Genomic DNA, 20,039 nt, shown 5'->3' on the forward strand with positions numbered 1-20,039 from the left:
CTTTGTCATTAGATCGTCTCTTGACCTTGTACCTACTTTGTAATATTTGTCCAGCACTTCAGTAGTAAATGGCGCTTTATTAATGTAACATAGCCTAATTTCTTTTGGAATTTTATATGCACTATAAACACCACAGTTTGCTGTGGGTGGGTAGTAGGCTGTGGAAAATCCTTGTTGTCTAAATATGCACAGTCTAGCCACGTTTTAGCATGAGATCAGATTAGGAATGCTCCATAGATGAAATTCAGAGTCATTAAAGTACCACCTTGCTACAAGAGACGCAAACCTACCCATTGACGTATAATGGTCAGTAAGTGTTTCAACTGTCAACACTTTTGCTTTGGCAGCTGAGGAATATTTTGCTATCAGGAAAGTTTCTGTGCAGTTTAGCTTTGTAGTGAAAGGGGGTCTTCTGTGAATTGGCATGGTTGTTTTGTGCCTACTCAGGACTAAGGTGGATGGGCGAAAATGTGTGGGGAAAGCTTGTTTTGAATCTGGGTGCTCTATTTGTATGTTACAACTAGTGTTTGGGGGTTGTTGTGTTTTTTTTTTTTTGGTGCAGTTCCTTTTCTTTTGGGGTTTGGCTCTTGGATAGGATAGAATGATTTAATCCAGTGATTTAATCACTGGTTTAATTCATTATTTAAATCAGTAAGCAGGAAACCTTGATTTAAGTCATCTATGTTAATTGTTTTGCATTTATACTTATTTTCCTAAAGAGAGGTTCATTCCCATTGTTTGGTGTAACCATTAAAAAATGTTGCTTAGCAACTAAATATAGCCTCTACTCTAAATTTGGTATTTCTTTTTGCTAACCAGGAGGATACACTATATCTGTACACACATATTTAAGCAGTTTTATAATTGAACATAACTTTTATTCAGATTTTTAATTTTTACTTTTTCATGTTAGACAATGATGACTGACACATTTCTTGGGGTTTTTTTTGTTTGTTTTTAAACTTGTGATTTGGATGGAAATTGGAATTCAATTAAATGTGCAACAGCATTTTAAAAAATTGTATTCGTTAAATAAAACTAAGTTGAATGTGCTAGATGCATAAAGAAAAAAGTTGATCAAAAGAGATTTTGAATTTAAAACTGACATTAAACAAAGTAAGTATTATCTGTAGTTTGAATTTTAACTGATACCTTCTGGTCACAAAATCCTTCAGGTTTTGAGGTCTCATCCTCTCCCACTTTGTTTTTTGTTCATAGATTGGAAGAGGAAAATAAGCTTTACTTTTCCAACTCCCATTTGGCGTCTTTAATTTGGAATGAACTAATCCAAATTAAGAATATATTTTCTTGGAACCCGCAGAAAAGGCTACTGCTGCCAAAAGCTATTTAGTGCGTCTTCAACAAATGCTGGCCGTAGGGGCTTAGCCCGTGATTTCCACTAATTCAGTAGTTAGCCTTTCTTAAAAACTTTGGCAGCAAATTTATACTGCTTGCATGGTTCACCTCCAGCCTTGAAATTCATTGTAGTTGGCATGATTATTAGATGCCAATGCTATAGCAGCATACATTTTTTTTCAACTGTTAAACATCTACCCTGGTACATTGTTGAGAATATTGTCATGAAAATGAGGCAGAGTAATTGCTTCTTCATTGCCTATAATTTAGCTTTGTTGGGTTTTTTCTACACTGTTTCTTGAAGTTCTTTCAGATTTCAACAATATATCAGCAATAGAGCAGCTATCCTTTTGTAATTTATCCAGTGCTATCAGTATGTTCAGCATATTTTCTGCATTTTTCTTCAGTCCAATGTTGAGTGGTGTAGCATATTATATTATTTTATTTATTTAAATGGTTTCAATAGATTATAATAAATTTAGACCTTAACATTGTCATAATTTCACATTTAATTTTAAATAGGTTTATTTTGAAGTTAAATAGATGTTTTTGATTAAAAAACCCCAAAATCTTAATTTTTTTTATCCATTGTCCTGTTGGGAGGAGTTGCTCAAGATAGTGGTGGGAACTGCTCTAAATCGTGAAAGTAATAAGTTCTTTTCCATATATAAGATAACTTCCTGGGAACTCCTTCTCTTAAGGATGATTGATCAATCAAGCCGAAGGATGGTTCATGTCTGGAAGGGTATTTCGTCAACTCTGTTGGTTGGGTGAAGAAAACATTTTCTACAGTAATGAATTCTTGTCTGGGTGGTTAGGGAAACCATGTTAGCACCTCCCTTACAACTTTAGTGGTTCTTGTCAGAAGGTACTGACATTTTCTTAACAAAGTTAGTCAGAAACCTTTTGAACGAGAGTCAGATTCTGTCCTGCTAGAGAGTCCAGAGCAGTGGTGTCTGACTTTTTTTTCAGCTTGAGTGTTGAACATACTTTACAAAAATCTGGGGGGGGGGCATAAACATAATCATAATAATTTTGGGAAGTGGTTCTCAAAGGATGGGGCATGCCTCCCAAGGGAGGTACAGGAATTTGTAAAGGGAGGCTGTGGCACTCTATGTCTGGAAGCAGCACCCTAGAACCCTCATATTCACCACTGTCGTAATTATATTTGTACAAAGTATGCCTTCTGAGGTATCATTTTAAAAGTCTTGATCTGTTGAACATTGATAGCACATACAATCCAACAGGATATTATTTTGTTTGAAGTTATGAAGTTTTGCTATATATGTGTTACTGAACTATGTTGGAAGCTGGAAACACCCACAACCACCCTTTCAGGTACATGAGGGCCAGGGGCTGGACTCGATGACCTCTCGAGGTCCCTTCCAGTCCTAGAGTCTATGAATCTATGAACAGTGGAGGAGCCAGATGTGCTAATGGTCCGTTAAAGGGAATACACACTCACAAGGACTGTCCCAGGAACTGTATGCAATGGAGACTTCTCTGAAAGAAGCCATAAAAGGGGGAAGTGACACCATCATCTGGCCTCACTCCTCTTCTTCTCCCCCTGCAACTCAACACCTGGATGCACATCTGGAGGACAAAGATTTTGAACAGGGGAAGTGGTCCGAGGCTGGAAAGAAGAGTCCCAGCTTGTGTATTAAGGAACTATACCATCAGGGTGAGAAACTGCTTGATTTAAATTCAGTCTAGTTTATAGAACTAAGGCCTGGTCTACACTAAGAGGGGGGTCGAACTAGGTTACGCAAGTTCAGCTACGCAAATAGCGTAGCTGAACTCGAAGTACCCTAGTTCGACTGACTTACCCGTCCAGACGCGGCAGGGTCGAACTCCGCGGCTCCAAGGTCAGCGGTGGTGGAGTTCCGGAGTCGACCGGAGCGCGCGGGGAGTTCGAACTATCGTGTCTCGATTATACGCGATAGTTCGAACTCCGAGAAGTCGAACTCACCGTGTCGACCCGGACAGTGAGTATAGACCTACCCTAAGGCTGCAGATTTTATTTTATTTCTAAAGCAAACAACTTTGATCTGTACACTTATTACTTATAATCACTTAAAATCTATCTTTCTGTAGTCAATAAATCTGTTTTATATTTTACCTTAAACAGGGTGTTTTGGTTGCAGTGCTTGGGAAATCTGCTCAGTATACAAAAGTTGATGCATGTGCTCTCCACGTTGAGGGAGGGGCAGACTGGATAAACTTACACTGATCAGACTTCTGACCAGGGCAGGACAGTACAGTCCTGGGGTCCTAGGCTGGAGAATTGGGGGAATTGGTTGGAACCTCTCTATTGTTAGTTCATAAGTGACTAGGAGAAGCATTCATGTAACTCAGCTGGGTGTGTCCCTGCCTGTGGGTGGCTGTGTAAGTGCAGTACCTGGAGAGGCTTGCAGCTTGTCACAGCATCACTTTGTGAGAGGAACCCAGGTTGGTATGCCAGAGGGTTCAGCAGTACCCCAGTTCCAGGTTGCAACCCAGGGAACCTGTCACAGAGGCGTGAGGGGTGTGTGTGTGTGTGTGTGTGTTTTAATAGCTTTGGCTGTCAGCCCTGAGCAGCTGCGGCTCATGGAGAAAGGTCATGCAGACCCAGGGTTAGTGGACAAAGGGGACAGCTGGAGCCCAAGCTGTCCTGGGCTGAGAACCAGAGCCTGCCCTGCTCTGACAGTGAGAGCCCAGGCAGCCACAGTCTGTCCTGCTCTACAGCAGGAGCCACAGCCTCACCAGGTGCTGCAAAGCTCTTCACTAGTAACTGTGACAGGTCAGACCTCATTGCATGGTTCCCCGCCCAAGAAAATTAAAATGTTATCAGCAGCGTGCAACAAGTGACAAACCATTTATATGAGAAATGGATTGTTTTTATGACAAACGGAGAAAAGCAAATAACACAAGCTGAAGCCGAACATATGATGTTGATTTCAAACTGTGCTTTACATGGAGCGGGTCAAGCGATGCACCAAGGTCTCAATGTGTTGGGTGTGGCAAAATACTGACAAACAACAGTACGAGGCTCTGCAGGCTACACTGGAATCTCGAAATAACTACTTGAGTATCTAAGTTTTTTCAGAGAAAGGTCAATGAGTTAACAGGACAAAAGAAAGTTGTTGAAGTATACAGCACTTTTAACACGAAGGCTACTGAGGCGTCTTGCCATGTGGCTTTGCGCATTGCCAAAGCTGGTAAACTGCACAGCATATGTGAGAAACTACTACTTCCAGCCGCAAAGGATATGTGTGCAGTGATGAGTGGAGAGAAATCAGCATCACAGCTAGACGGGATCCCACTTTCTAATGACACAGTTCCACGCCAAATTGCAGAAATGGTCACTGATATAAAAGAGCAGATCCTAGAAAGTGTTTGTCAGAGCCCATATTAAATTCAGATAGATGAGTCTACCGATATATCAAATGCTGCACAGCTACTGGTGTATATTCATTTTGCTAAGCAACAGAATTAAGAGGAATTTCTGTTTTGCCATCGAATTTCAACAGGAGGGACTGGTGAAGAGCTTTTTAAACTGTTAAATAATTTTGTCTAAGGGCTAGTCTACACTTACCAGCCGGGTCGACGCGGTGAGTTCGACTTCTCGGAGTTCGAACTATCGCGTCTAATCTGGACGTGATAGTTCGAACTCCGGAAGCGCCGCGGTCGACTCCAGTACTCCACCACTGCAAACGGCGGTGGCGGAGTCGACCTTGGAGCCGCGGACTTCGATTCCACAGCGTCTGGACGGGTGAGTAGTTCGAACTAGGGTACTTCGAATTCAGCTACACTATTCACGTAGCTGAATTTGCGTACCCTAGTTCGACCCCGCTTCTTAGTGTGGACCAGCCCTAAGACCCAGACCTTGATTGGGGACATTGTTTTGGAATTTACAGCTATGGAACACAGTCTATGACAGAACAGGGTTGTGAGAAGGGTGCAAAAAGTGGCCTCTACAGCAACCTAGAATCATTGTATTATCCACAGACAGGCAATGGCTGCTAAAAAGATGCCAGAGGATCTCAGCAATGTTCTTCCAGATGCAGTAAAAATTATCAACTTTATAAAGTTGCACCCAGTTAATTCAAGGGTTTTTGCCATTTTCTGCAAAGTGTTGGGGGGCATACTTCACACAGTTGTTACATGCAGACGTTTATTGGCTGTCCTGGGTCATGGTGCTGACAAGATTATGTGAACTGCGTGAGGAAGTCCGTATTTTTCTTGCTGATAATAACTCATACAGCATTTCAGTGACACTCAGATATCCTTGTCATATGTGGCAGACCTATCTGAGCGAATGAATTCCTTGAATGTGTCACTGCAAATGTTTTCATTGATAGTGAATGCAGCTATCCAATCATTAACAAACTTGAATTGTTGTCTTCATATGTGCAGCAGGGATATATTTCCATATTTTCAACAGTGGAGAGTGTTATGCAACAGTGCGGTGATCTGTCATTTGACATTATCCAGGATGTAATTGTTGAGCACTTAGGCAGGCTGCAGAAGCAGTTTTGTGAATACTTTCCTAAAGTGGGCAAAGACAAATGTAATCAATGGGATCAGGAACCCATTTAGCTTTAAGTCGAACCCAACAAATATGCTGTCTTCAAAAGAACAGGAAAGCCTTATGGACCTGTCAAGCGACAAGGAACTGCAGCACAAATTTGTACAAATGCCAGCTGCAGACTTTCGGTTATCAGTGGGATCTGAGTTTCATGTGTTAACACACCAGGCTCTTACAGCCCTCATTCCTTTTTCATCCACTTACCTGTGAGAATGAGCCTTCTCAGGATGAACCACAATCAAAACAAAGTATCGCTCCCAGCTTGCTGTTGAAGATGACTTACATCTCTTCCTTTCCACACTGCAATTCTGAATTCCGCTACTTTGGACAGTGAGGAAATAAACACACCCCTCTCACTGATAAGATAGGACAGATGGCTATTGTACTGAATTAATATATCATTGTTTAGTGTCATGTTTTCTAAAATGTTTGTGGGGTTTTATTTTAGCTGCTTCCATTTGTACATTAATTTTTTGCAACGTATATGATTTTGTTTGTTATATTGTGTTAGTAAACTATGGGGAGGTGCAGTGATTTTTTTTCATAGCTCAGGGAGGCTCACTATGACAAAGTTTGAGAACTCCTGCTTTGAGGCATATTCCCTGTACTGTTGCACTCAGTAGCGTAGCTGTCGGGGAGTGGGGCAGCGGCTGCTCCCCCACTGAGCATCTTGGTACCTTTTTAATTATTACTCACCTGGTGGTGCTCCAGGTCTTTGGCACTTCGGCAGCGGGCCCTCACTAGCTCTGGGTGTCTTCGGTGGCACTGAAGGAAATGCTGCCAGAAACCCGTGGAGCGAGTAAAGGTCCTGCTGCCCAGGTGCCGCCAAAGACCCGGAGCACCGCCAGGTGAGTAAAAGCACCACCCCATCAGTAAAAGCGCTGCAGCAAGTGGCGCCTTTTTTTTTTTTTTATGCTCCCTCTGTTCCCTCCACCTGGCTATGCCACTGCTTGCACTCCCTTTGTTTCACTTGAGCAGCACATGAGGAGCAGAAACCACATACCCAGAGCAAGAGATGATGTATCTGGCTCCTATGTATCCCTCTCCATAGCTTCACATGGGGTGAGGAGGGAAGTGGCCCGGGAGCATGCTGAATGCTGGTTGTCTTCATTGGTGTATGGTTCCTTGGGGGCCATAGCCAAGACTTGTTGGCTGTGAGCAAGACTTCTCTGACTGTGTAGGGACTGGAACAAGAAATCAGGGAGCCATAACTGGTTGACTTCTCATTTTCCACTCTGTTGGGCTGCCCTAGCTGGAGGGGAGATGTCCTTTGCTAGGCACTCCCCTAGGCTGAGGTAGAGCCAACTGAGATCCTATCCTGCTCTTTTTAGGGCTTCCACAGCCTGCCAGAGAGAATAAGCAATGGAGTTACTACTTTGCTTCCTTCCATGTGGTGTAGCAGGTAGCAGTAGGGGAGCTGCTGCAGTGCTGTTCAGAGCCCTCCAATCCATGTACTGCAAAAGATAGTGAGAAGCAGCTGGGATGGAGATGCCTCCTACCTTCATAACAATGGGCTGATTCAAACACTTCTGTTTAAAAATTGCAGCGATGATTGGTTTTCAGTTTGTGACCAAGTATACATTTTCTTAACAATTTTGATGGCTGACCTGAAAAAACGCGCTCTCCCTGTCCACCCACTCTCCTTCTCTACCTTACGCACATTGATCATATCTCATCATCATCTGGACCTATGGGAAGGAGAGGAGAAAAAAAACCCACACCATGATTTCCCACCACCCATCAATCAACTCCAGCCTGACCTATCTACCACGGACAGTCCCACTCTAGACACCACGGTGCAAAAAGTGGTGGTCACATTAACACCACCCTCCATCGGCACACCAAGATCAATTGTCTACAGCCAAGCGCTGAGACTGCAACCCCCCCGCTGACAACCCCGCAGACAGAGACCAACACAGACCAATCTCACACCAAACATTCTCAACCCACTACAGTAAATACATGAGGAAAAAGGATGAGAAGACAGACAACAGAGCAGAGCCCCCAAGCTCCTCCTAAAAAGCAAGACAAGCCCAAAGAAAGAATCCAGGGGACTCCACTGGCCATCACATACACCCCCTCCTCAACCCTCCCTCCACCCTCATCAGATGGGATCACACATCCTGGACAACAATGATCCCACACTTTCAGGGGCCTGGTGGCAGGCCAGTCCTCGCCCCACACACAACCCCAGCCACAAGCATATATTCTCCAGCTCACCAGCACCGCACTACACCACTCAGTACTCAGGAACCCCAACCCAAACCAAACCATGCCATGCCAACCCACAACTCTACACTAGCTACCACCAGCACACCATCACAGGACCCCACCATCACACACCACCATCACCATTCACGCACACCAATGCCATATAATGTAATATATGCATATGCATGTAATGCCTCTGCATGCCTCTCTGCTATGTACATAACTGTCTCTCTAAGCTGAAAAAAATAACTACACAACACAGACATTAGAATGGCAAAAATATAAAAAAAAAGGGAGAGAACACTTTCACCTCCTGGCCACACAGCAGCAGATTTTTTTAAGGTGGCCCCAGCAAAAACTAAAACCAGAGAGACAGAGAGAAGAGAAGAAGCTCCTTCCAATTCATTTGCAAATTTAACACCACTAGATAAAACAAGACTAAACAACTGAAGTGAATTACTCAACCAGAACCTCCTTCTCCTCCCTTGGTTTTCTCACAGCTGCTCTGCTGAACAGGGCCCCATTGATCCTGATTGCTAACAATCTTCTCTAGCCTTTGCTGCTTTTGCTTATATATAACCTGCCCTGCCCTGGAATTTTCCTTCTGTATCAAGAAGTGGGTATTCACCCACGAAAGCTCATGCTGCAAAACATCTGTTAGTCTATAAGGTGCCACAGGATTCTTTGCTGCTTCTACAGAACCAGACTAACACGGCTACCCCTCTGATATTTTCTTAACAGTCATGCCTAAGGACCACAAAACATAGGCATGGGCATAGACAACTTTTTTTTATTTGGTGGGGACTAGAGTTGGAGGAAAAAAGAAGGCATCTAAAGCCAGGCATGCTATCTTTTTTTGTTGTCTTTCCTAGTCAGAGTTTCTGGATGAAGTAGGAACCCAAGGTGGATACGTAAGGAAATCATAAAAGCAATTGTTTTCTATCATAATCAACAAATCAGGTGTTATCTGTCTTCATCTTGCCACAGTAGTGTTCTACAAAGAACTCAGTGACTTTAAGCCATTACCTGCAACAGGAATTAAATGTCAGTTGCCTGATACCGTTAACATTTCTGTGACACCTGATCAACTATTACTTAAGTCTTTTCCTGTGTGTAACTTTGTGGCATAAGGCAGTTTTTTCTGCTTGTCCAGTTTTGATGATTTTCAGTGGCCGAAAGCTAGTGACAGCATACTTGTTTCTACCATTGTACAGCTTTTAGGCACAAACTACTTTTGACTAAGTACACAGATGAAACTTTCAGACCATCTGGATTTTCTTACACGAGAAAAATTTAAGAGGCAACAAGCTTCTTCATGTCACCACAAAGCAATTGTTTTTTTCAAAAGACCACAAAGAACTTAGCATGTCACCAACATTTTCAGTACTCTTGGAAGAAAAAAGAAAATAAGTAGATCCTAATGAATTATCTTGCCAGACAAAGACTTGTATTTGTGAGGCAGTTATACTGAACAAGCTGAAAATATGCCCTTATGCGGCGAGGTTGACTGCAACTTTATTTAGCTGCTTTGTTTGCAGGCAGAATATGATCTTCATATTTCAGGGTATCTGAAAGAGTCAAAACAAATTAACAAGTCCAATTATTCAGAAGGAGGTAATTGAAATCATGGCTCTTAAAATCATGAGTGATATTTCTGAGAAAATTTCTGGAGAGTGAATTATGCTTGAGGAAACAGACTTCTCCAACAAAGAGCAAGTCTTGTTTTGCCTGCAATATGTGGATGATAACATGAAAGTTCATGAAGAGTTCATTGAATTGCACAGTATTGCCGGTACATCAGTGGAGGAAATCGTATCAGTAATTAAGATATATTATTGCATATAAATCTGAGAATCAACAATTGCAGACGACGCTATGATGGTGCTGCTGATATGGCAAGCTTAGTATCAAATGTAGCAGTGTTTCTCAACCTTTTTGTGCTGGTGACTCCCTTTGGACTTATGACCCCCCTCCATGTGCGCACACACTAAGACTGGAAAAAATTGTGACTTCCTACCTTAAATATCATTAAGCAAATTATGAATAATACTGGCCCACCAGTGTTGTTAAGCTAATGTTTCAAATCTACACAAATATATTGAGTAATTTCAGTTCCTATATTCTTTTTATTTTAGCAAAGAGATTTCTTACCCCCCAAAAATATGCTGTCATTAATAGTAACCGGCTTCACACAAGCACGTGATTTCACTGCTGCTTCCTGTCTAGACAGTGGTGGTGTTCTTCCCGGCTAACAAATAGTGTATGCACACGTTTCAGCTAGGTCATCTTGTGCAGTGGATAAATTTTTAACAAGAGCTCAACCAAGTACTTCACAGAATGAATGCGTGAAGGTGAAGTGCAGAAAATACGATTGCAACTGTTTAATGTATGGTTTTACAGCGATCGAAAATAAAGCTCATTGTGGTGGGTGGGTGTGGTCAAGTGCAGAGTGCTGATAGCATGAAATCTTCAAAATTTAATTCAGCGTTTGGAAAGTAAATATTCACAGTTAAAGAACTCAAGAGGCTTGTTCTTTTAGGGAAAATTGAACAGTTTGAATAGCCAGCAAACACTGATGTTGAATATAAGTAATGTCAGTAAGAATGCTCTTGAAGCTTCATATCTTGTGTCACTTCGTATTGCCCAAAGATGTAAGGTACATATAATAACTGAGAATCTCATAATTCCTGTGGCATTAGATATGGTTACAAGTGTGCTTGGCCATGAAAAGGCAAATAAGCTTAAAGCTATTCCCTTATCAAATGATAGAGTTTTGAGGTGTAGTAATGAAATGGTTGATGACATTTGTGAGCAGTTGGGAAATTTTGTGTTTAAATGGTGTGAATTTTCTGGCTGTTTAGTTTGATGAATCAACAGATATTTCAGGCTCAGTGCAGTTCTTAGCTTTTGTTCAATGTAGTTCATATACTACTGCTGAGGAAAATATGCTCTTCTGTAAAGTGCTGCCTAGCCACACAACCGGTAAGTCTATTTAACATGTTTGAAGCTACTGAATATTTTGAAATTGATTGGGGACAAATCTGTTGCTATATGCAGTGACAGTGCCAATGCAATGAACTGGCAAGAACAATGGGCTTGTTGGAAGGTTAAAAACAATTATGCCGCATGCAGTTTGGACCCATTGCTTCTTACATCGGCAAGCATTTGTTGCAAAAGGAGAAATGTCTTCTGAGTTGCATCAGGTGTGAGGAGTCTGTAAAAGTTGTGAATTTCATAAAAAGTCAGCCTCTATCAGCTCACCTGTTTGCAGCTTTATGTGATTAAATGGGCACACGTCATAAAAGTCTTCCCTTGTATGTTGAAGTGAGGTGGCTCTCACGAGGAAAAGTGTTAGGCAGCCTTTTGAATTGCAAACTGAAGTACTTGAGTTTCTACAGGATCAGGGTTCTTCTTTTGCTAAATTGTTCAGCGACCCATCATGACTTCTTCAGTTGGATTACTTAGCCAGATGTCTTCAGTCATCTGAATGAGCTGAATATGAGTTTAAGGATGACACAAAAACATAATTGTGTTGGGAGACAAAGTGAGAGCCTTTGGAAAGAAGCTTGGAGCCTGGTCTGCTCAGCTTCAGAGTGGAAACTTTGAGTCATTTCCTCTGAGTTGCGAGTTTATGAAATTGATTGCCGATGCTGAGTGTGAAACAATTAAACATTATGATTGAACATATTCTTGAGCTTAAAAAGCAGCTGCAGGATTACTTCCCACCTGATGAGGAACTTGGCAGGAGGTGGATAATTAATCTGCTCAACAAAAGAGTAGTTGAGTTTGCTGAATTTACAGGAAAACTACAAGATAAACTGATTGAGCTTTTATCTGAAAACACTTCGGTGTTCATTTTCTTCAGAAGACGTGCACATTTTGGATGGCGCTGAAGCATGAGTATCCTGAACTTGTAACTGAAGCTTTGAAAGTTTTTAATCCCATTCATAACGTCCTGTTTATCTGAATTGGGATTCGCATTGATGGTTGCGATAAAAACAAAGCAATGAAATAATTTATCTGTGGAGAAACATCTGCTGCTGAGTGTTTATTCAGTTCAACCCAAAGTTAAAAAAAAAAAAAAATTAGTTGGTACAAAATGAGCACAAGTCCCTGATTGAAGGACTCTGTAAAACTTGCAATTTGTAAAAAAATGAATTTACAGTTTTTTTCTGTGTAAAAATGAACTTTTGATCTGGGATTGAGACTCTCAGGTTAAGAAACACTGAAATGTAGCAACAGATTTCAGCAGGAGGAGCCATGAGCTATATTTACTTACTTCTATAGGCATGCCTTGAAGTTGGTATGCCCAGGATGCTGTTAAAAATAATACTAACCTAAGAGATACTGGTGCAACTATTTATAAAATCACTGAATTAATTAAAACCTCACCCAGATGAGATGCTGTGTTTCGGGACATTAAACATGAAGTGTTAATTACATTAACAGGCATCCGTGTCCTCTGTCCAACAAGATGGACTCTGTGCGGTAGCATTGGATTTAATTTCTGAGAACTACCTTGCACTGTTTGCAGCTTGGGAGGTTACAAAGGATGCAATGAATCCTTAAAGGGAAGCACAAATTGGTGGCATTGCACCTAAAATGGAAAAGTTTTTAATCTCCTCGTTATTGTGCTAAGATAAAAAATCCTAAATATGATAGACAATCTGTCCAGCCTCTGCAGGGTCATACATTTCAGCAACAGAAGGTGAATTTCTTATGAAAATTATGTTCACTTCAGTTCATCCGATCAGATGAAAGCCACCATTTATTCTGGGAGAAGAGTTTAAAGATAGTTGACATGCCTGAGCTTCAAAGGAAGAGAAGTTCTCAAGGAAATATAAATAGGGACAGGTGACCTCAGCTGTCCAAATACAGCAAATGTATTTTTTAGAAGACATCTGCTTTACAGTAATTGACTTTAGTGTCCAGCATTCAGTCAAAATTTGAACAGAGACTACAAAATTATTCAGCTTTGAAACTCTCTGCTTGAAACATGAAAAACACAGGTGCAAGGTGTGGTTGTTTAGTTCTGATTTCAAGTAGGATCAGCTGATTACTCAGATTTATCTATTGCAAACCAACTGTCAGCTTACAGAAAGATAGTTTGAAGTCGGTTCAAAAATATGTTTGCTCAGCCAGACTGAATGTCAGTTGTTTTCCAAAGTGATGAAGTTGATAACAATATTTTGATGGTATTGGCAGCCAATGCTGTATGTGAGTGTAGTTTCAGCGCTCATCATTTTAAAACATTGTCCCATTATGGATCGAAACCATCACGTCTCAGCTGGCATATGATTTTATATGTACACAAGAACATAACTCACTCACAGCTTACAGGTGTTGCCAAAGAGGTAATTTAATGAAAACTAGGGTGAAGGTTGGTGTCTGAAACTGTCAACTTTGTAAATAATTTTTTTAAATTGTGTTTTAAAAATAAGGCTTTGAATGAGTAGTTTTGTGCCCTAACTGAATTTGTCCACCTTTTAATAAAGATAAATGAACTTTTTGTTTCAAACTCAGTTTCTTTTATTTATTAATGCAAACTCTACATATTTTGGGGAGTCGGGAGGAAGCTATAGCTCCCCTCCTGCCACCCTCATTATCTATTCCTGTGGTTGGTCTAGAGTAAGTCTGTGGCTAGGTAGGATAGTAGTATGTTTGTTTTTGTCAAAGTAAGCAGAGTGTCTAACTTCAAGTGGGATTTTTTTAAAGAGACTTAAAAATCATGAGGCTTTAAAAGACCCAGAATGTTTGGGAAGGGTTTGGTCTTCTGGTTCGAGTGTTTAGTTTTCATGTTTTTAACTCTTTCTTCCCCCTCCCCCAATCATTAGGGCTAGAAATTTCCTCTTCTAAAAAATGAAAGCTGAGATTCTCATAATTACCCAACCCCAGGAACTGGGGAATATACCAAATACTATAAGGCTTGCAATAAAATCATTAGAGTTGGCAATATTGAATAATCTTTCTTTATATATTGGCTTTTCTGTTGCAAGCTTCCTTGTAGAACACTTTCAAATGATAAAGCAGTGCTTTGTTTTCATCATATCTTTGCATTTTGGTCTCCACTTTTAGTGTTGTGGAGCTGAATATTTGGTTCATAAGAATACACAACTCTATTAAAGTATATTTACATAAAACCAAGCTTGGAATGGAAAATCTGATATGAAACTCAGAAAATTTGTGGATTGAGAACCTGCGTATTAAAATGCTTCTGTTTTTGTCATATTTGTTCTTAAAATCAACTTTTAGTTTAAAAAAAAAAGTCATACCAGTTTTTTTGGATTGAGCAATAAGTGATAATTTGCAAAGTGGTTTGAAAATTTCCTTTGCTTTATGAAGCATCTGTTATCAGACCAGCTGTGTAGGATTTTTTTTTTAAAGATAGTACACAAATGTATTCAAATATCCATTCTTCTATCACCATTTCAGTCAGAGCTAGAGTTGTCATTGTACTTGACTAATAAAGGACTGATAAAGTGGAATGGAGCTGGCTGGCCTAAGCTATAATTTTCCCTTGTTAATTCAGCAGTATATTTCCAGTTACATCAGAATTTTTCCTTTGAACTCCCACTTTCAGGGAAAACAGTTTATTAGAAGCAGGTTTGATTTTAGAAATAGAAAATGTTAATTTGTTTATTTCTTCAACATTTTATATTCAAATACTATTTTCATTAACTGTGCTTATGTTTGTTAAACTAGCCAGATGCTGTGTGTTTTTTTTTTTATTATTTTTTTTATTTTTAAAGTGTAATGTTCTCTGGCAGACTTAATGTATTACCTTGTAATGAGACCTCTTAAATACACATTGAAAATGAAATCTAAAGTTAGCCATGGCTTGTCTTAATAAATGTTCCATTTGCAGCCCACAAGTTGGCAAAATATCCATCTGTTCTACTTTCTTAATAAGTAGGGATGCAATTTGGTCACGGATTCCGTGACTTTGCTGGACCTCTGTGCCTTCAGCTTCACTGTCAGCAGCCGGGGCAGAGCCAGGGCTGTGTCTTCTCCCCCCCCCGGTAGCTGCAGCCAGAGCCAGGGCTGTGTGCCCATTGCTTTGGCCGGAATTGGGGCTGCGACGGGCAGAAGCCAGTGCTGTGACCCCCTCCATGGTGGTGGCCTGTCCATGACTTTACTAAAAATAACCATGACAAAATCTTAACCTTTAATAATAAGCAACCCTTCTTAAAGAAACATTGGAGCAAAATATTTTAAAGTAACATCTTTACAAACCATATGATTTTTGAATGTGCCTTAATTGCACAGCGGTTAATATGAGCAATAGAACCCCAACAGGCTTGTTCTGCCTACTCTCCTGGTCCTGTAGACGTAGGTCTCATACTTATTTCACCTAAACTCATCAGGTAGTTACTTACTCCTTCCAGTTGTATGTTATGGACAACCTCTAAAGGAGTTCCATCCTTAAATAACTGTAAGGCTTTGTCTACACTGGAAACTGAATGACAAAACTTTTGTTGTTCAGGGGTGTGAAAAAACCCCACACACCACGAACGACAAAAGTGTTGTCAATGAAAAGCGCCGATGTGAACAGCACTTTGTCTGCAGGAGCGCTATCCTCTGCTTGTTGGGGGTGGATTTTTTTTGTTGGCGGGAGAGCTCTCTCCTGCCGACAAACAGCAGCTACACTGTGTGCCTTTTAGGGACACAGCTGTAGCGGCACAGCCGTGTTGCTAAAAGGTACATAGTGTAGACAAAGCCTTAGAGTAGTGATCAGGATGTAGGGCTTTGAGGTGGTTATGAGCTGGTGAGGAAGGAATTGGGGAATCACAAAGGATTTTATCAAGTACAGGAACCGATGAGGAGGGAAAATTTGATTTGAAAACTCACAGTTCACATATATTTGTAGAGAACTGTGCTGATCCTGTGGAAAAAAGTTATAAAATTTTAATTAAGTAACTTCACTGTTTAATTGAGGTAATTGCTCAAAAAAATTATACTTAGGATATAGATGGCCCTATTTTAAGGGAGATGTGAACTTGAAATTAGATTTAAACTGGGTCACACAACTAATTCCTTCAGTAGAAAAAACAAATAAAATGAAACATATGCTGTTTTTCTGTGGATTAAAGGCCTCAAAGATTAATTAAAAAAATAGACTTCTTTACAAGGTCTTAAATTACAAACATATTATTTGGCCAATTCCACCCCACCCTATTGCAGTCTCTGGTGGCATAAATGTTTCTGTAATGGATTTTCTTTGTTTTGCAGCTGCTGCGAGAGCTCAAGCATCCAAACGTCATTTCTTTGCAAAAGGTGTTTCTGTCTCATGCTGACAGGAAAGTGTGGCTTCTCTTTGACTATGCTGAACATGACCTCTGGGTAAGATGAATTGATTGTAGATAATGGGATTTGAGTTTCAGTCAGGAACAGAGAAACTGATAAATAACGTGTACCACAACTGACAAACAATTTTTGTGTGGGGGGGAAAGATGTCTCTTACTTTATATAGTGTTTGCTACATTGTTAATTTTTATTTTCAGAAATAGTATTTAGACCTGCATTCTGCAGTGATATTTACAAAATTAATTACTGTAACATTTGTTCAGTTATATTGTTTACCTTTCTAATCATGATTTTATTAATAAGAGCTTTCGTATTTTAGTTGGATTGCTGTAATTTTTGTCAGAAAATACCATTTGACATCATTTGGAATTTAAGGAAAGACTCCAGGACACACAGCGTTTATCACAAACTGAGATCAGTGGTGAAGTGCACTGGAACATGCCTCATGCTAACTTACACTATATCTGACCTCTGAATAAACCAAATAAGCTCAATCAAAATGTACAGACATAACAAGTTCATTGACTTTTTTCAGAGTTGGGGTCTTCCTGCTGATCTCATGTTCTCCCTCTACGGCTTCATCTTTTGTAAAATAACTAGCCTTTTTAGTTGTGAATTAGGTTTTTTAAAAAATATTAATAAATGTACTGCATCCAGAGAAAATAAAATAGTAATGCCAACAGAAATGCCAGGCTCACCTGTTATTTTCATGTCATTAATTGGAAAATTGAGCTGTAATGTTGGTAAACAAGTACCCAAAACACCATAATTCAGTTTGATTTCACTGAAGTTTAATTTAAAGGGACACAATCTACTTTGTTTTGGATTCTGAGCATAGCTGTCAAATCCTTTGACCTACTGTGACAATAATAATAATAAAAAAAAAAGTGTTACGGGGTTTCAGAAAGAGGGACACAATGAAACTATCAAAGTTTGATGTGAGATGGGATTTACTTATGTACATATATAAAGATTTCCATAACCCCTTTCCTGATTTACCATTTCTGCTCTGTGTAACTTATAATAATGGACAGTGAGAAGAACAGGTATATCTTGGATGGAAATAAATTTGAATCTAAAATGTGTGATGTGCCTTATAATTAGGTATAATTTAGTAGGATATGACTAAGGACTAGTGCAAAGAGAAACCATCCTCAACTATTACTTGACATAGGTGTTCTTTTCCAGTTTAGTACTTGTTATATTACTGGTACTAAAATTTAAAACTTTTAGGCTTACCTTTTCCATTGGTATAGAAGTGGCTGTAATCATGGTATTTATCTTACAGACTGCTAAGTTCTGGAATGTAGAGAGCATAAGGCTAATGTGGCCCCTTTTTCATGTTTTGCCCATGTTTGTGAAATGATAAAATACAGATGTTTAGGAACACTTGAGTAATGTTTTATTATTATTTTGAAGGATAGAAAAGGTGGGCATTTAAAAAAAAACAACCCATAAAGTTCTGAATTAGCTCAGAGCATTGTGGTGGACAGTTATACCTAGGAGACAGTGACCCAAATATCAGCAGCACATGAGCAACACCCAGCTTGAGGTCTCTTGGATTTTATGTAAACACCTGAATTCCATAACTGTTTTTGTCTTCTGAATGATGACAGTACCTGCATGAAAACAGTCTGGCTGTGTTATGATAGTTCCTAGAGGAGACTCCGACGTGGATCAGGCTCTACCATGCTAGGCACTATACAAACACATAACAGAGATAATCCCTTGGAGGAAATACTTGAAGTGGAAGCTAACACCATGACACAGCCTCTTCTGTTGAAGGTGGTAGCATTGGAACTTTAAGCATCACAGTTTACAGTCTAGAAGTCCTCTTGGACTTCACTGGTTCTGGGTATGCAAATAATCACAGCCATAATAAACACTTTCTACCTATGACTTACCAGATGATGATTAACTTTGGTGGATGGATTGTGAACCTGACAATGTTTATGGTTTCTTCCAACAATTACTTATTAATTTTAGGATTTGCTTTTTCAGAAGAGTGGAAGCAAACAGCTGCACACACATGCATGTGCATTTCCTGGTCGAACTACTGTAAAAGAGTTTTTAAAATTCCAAAGGAAAAAGTTTGATGCAAATATTCCCTTGCAGTGATTGCAACCCAAATATTGCATTGTGCTAGTGCAAGAGAACCTGAAAGTGATATGGACTATAAACTGACTGATTTATTATTATTGGGCTGAGATGCAAAAAATAAACAGCATGTCTAATGAGAATAGATTAGAGTTGTATTATTTTCATTTTAATAAGATACCATGTTAATGAGGGATTGAGGAAATTGTTTTGAAAACTCACTTTTAAACTGGTAATAACTTTTTTTTAATTTTTTTTTGATTGTGGTAATTTATATAAAAAAACTTCCTTGGGATGATGTCTTTCATTTTAATTTCCTTATTAGTTTTTACCAGTAAATGAGTGTTTTGTATCATAATACTTTAGATGCTATTATTCTTGTAATAACTTTTAAATTACACGGTTTTAAAAATGTATAGCAATAAAAAAAGATTTAAAAAAACAACTGGCAAGCCTACATAAGGAATCACTGGAGGTTTCTCTTTTTTGTAAAACATTATAGATCAAAACATTACATTTTTTCTTGTTAGTATTGATATTTTTCTCTTCCAGCACATAATCAAGTTTCACAGAGCTTCTAAAGCAAACAAGAAACCAGTTCAGTTACCTCGGGGAATGGTGAAGTCACTTTTATATCAGATCCTAGATGGTATTCACTACCTGCATGCTAACTGGGTGTTACACAGGGATTTGGTAAGTTGACCTGCAGTGGGGATTAACACGGGGTAGAAGATTTGAGAGCAAAGATTATTGTCTTTACCAGTAGTCATTATCAAATAGATCTTTATGTGCTAAGAATGTAAACAAGTAACTATATGTATATATACTGTCCACTAAACCTTAATGAATAGACTTATACTATGTGTGTAAAGCCTGCTGCTATTTGACATGCATTCAATGATTCTATTCTTATCAAAATGACGCATGTCTGATTGGTTTTTATTTTCTTAAATCATTAAGAGTTGCATGTGTACATGATTGGGGGTGGATATTTGGCTGTCAGCAACTTTTAAAGTAAAACGGCATGCACACTTTTTTTTTAATTATCTTAAAAATGTCAGAGGAGATACTAATATATACTTTAATACGCTTGAATATGAAACAGGAGATGTTGTTCAAAAGCTACCAACGTTATTGCTCTGTAGATTTATTTGAAGGCCTTTTGCGAATAGCCCTTGTTTATTATAAATACATTACAAGTAAAACTGCCTGAGCAAGTGTTTGTTAAAAATCCAAGTAAATTGCAGTTAACATGTAAACTTGATGAACACTTTTTCCAATTTACTATATATCTAGTTGCCTCTGGAACATATGCTCATGACTTTTTTTGCATAGAATAATAATAGATGGTGTGTCTGACTGTTCCATCTTCAGAGTTAAATCCTAAATTGCCCTTTCTTACTGCACAATTATCTGTAGCTTTTATTCTTTTCTTCTAAAAGCCAGTAAATATAATGAGGTTTTTAATAGCACATTCTTTTCAGACTATCTCTGAACATAATGC

General features: G+C 39.3%; 1 protein-coding gene across 4 annotated transcripts in view; it reads left to right on the plus strand.

Moving 5' to 3' along the window:
• CDK8 (cyclin dependent kinase 8) overlaps nt 1-20,039 on the plus strand; it is a 183,330-nt gene that overhangs the window by 86,564 nt on the left and 76,727 nt on the right. For 3 of the 4 annotated variants that reach the window (XM_039531614.1, XM_039531606.1, XM_039531599.1), the window contains exons 3-4: nt 16,364-16,474; nt 19,088-19,228. In XM_039531614.1, the coding sequence (XP_039387548.1) occupies nt 16,364-16,474; nt 19,088-19,228 (252 nt within the window). Of the gene's footprint in view, nt 1-16,363; nt 16,475-19,087; nt 19,229-20,039 lie in introns of those variants that run through there. The other variant, XM_039531630.1, reaches the window with a different exon arrangement.

Source organism: Mauremys reevesii, linkage group 1, assembly GCF_016161935.1.
Source record: "Mauremys reevesii isolate NIE-2019 linkage group 1, ASM1616193v1, whole genome shotgun sequence".
Taxonomy (NCBI): domain Eukaryota; kingdom Metazoa; phylum Chordata; order Testudines; family Geoemydidae; genus Mauremys; species Mauremys reevesii.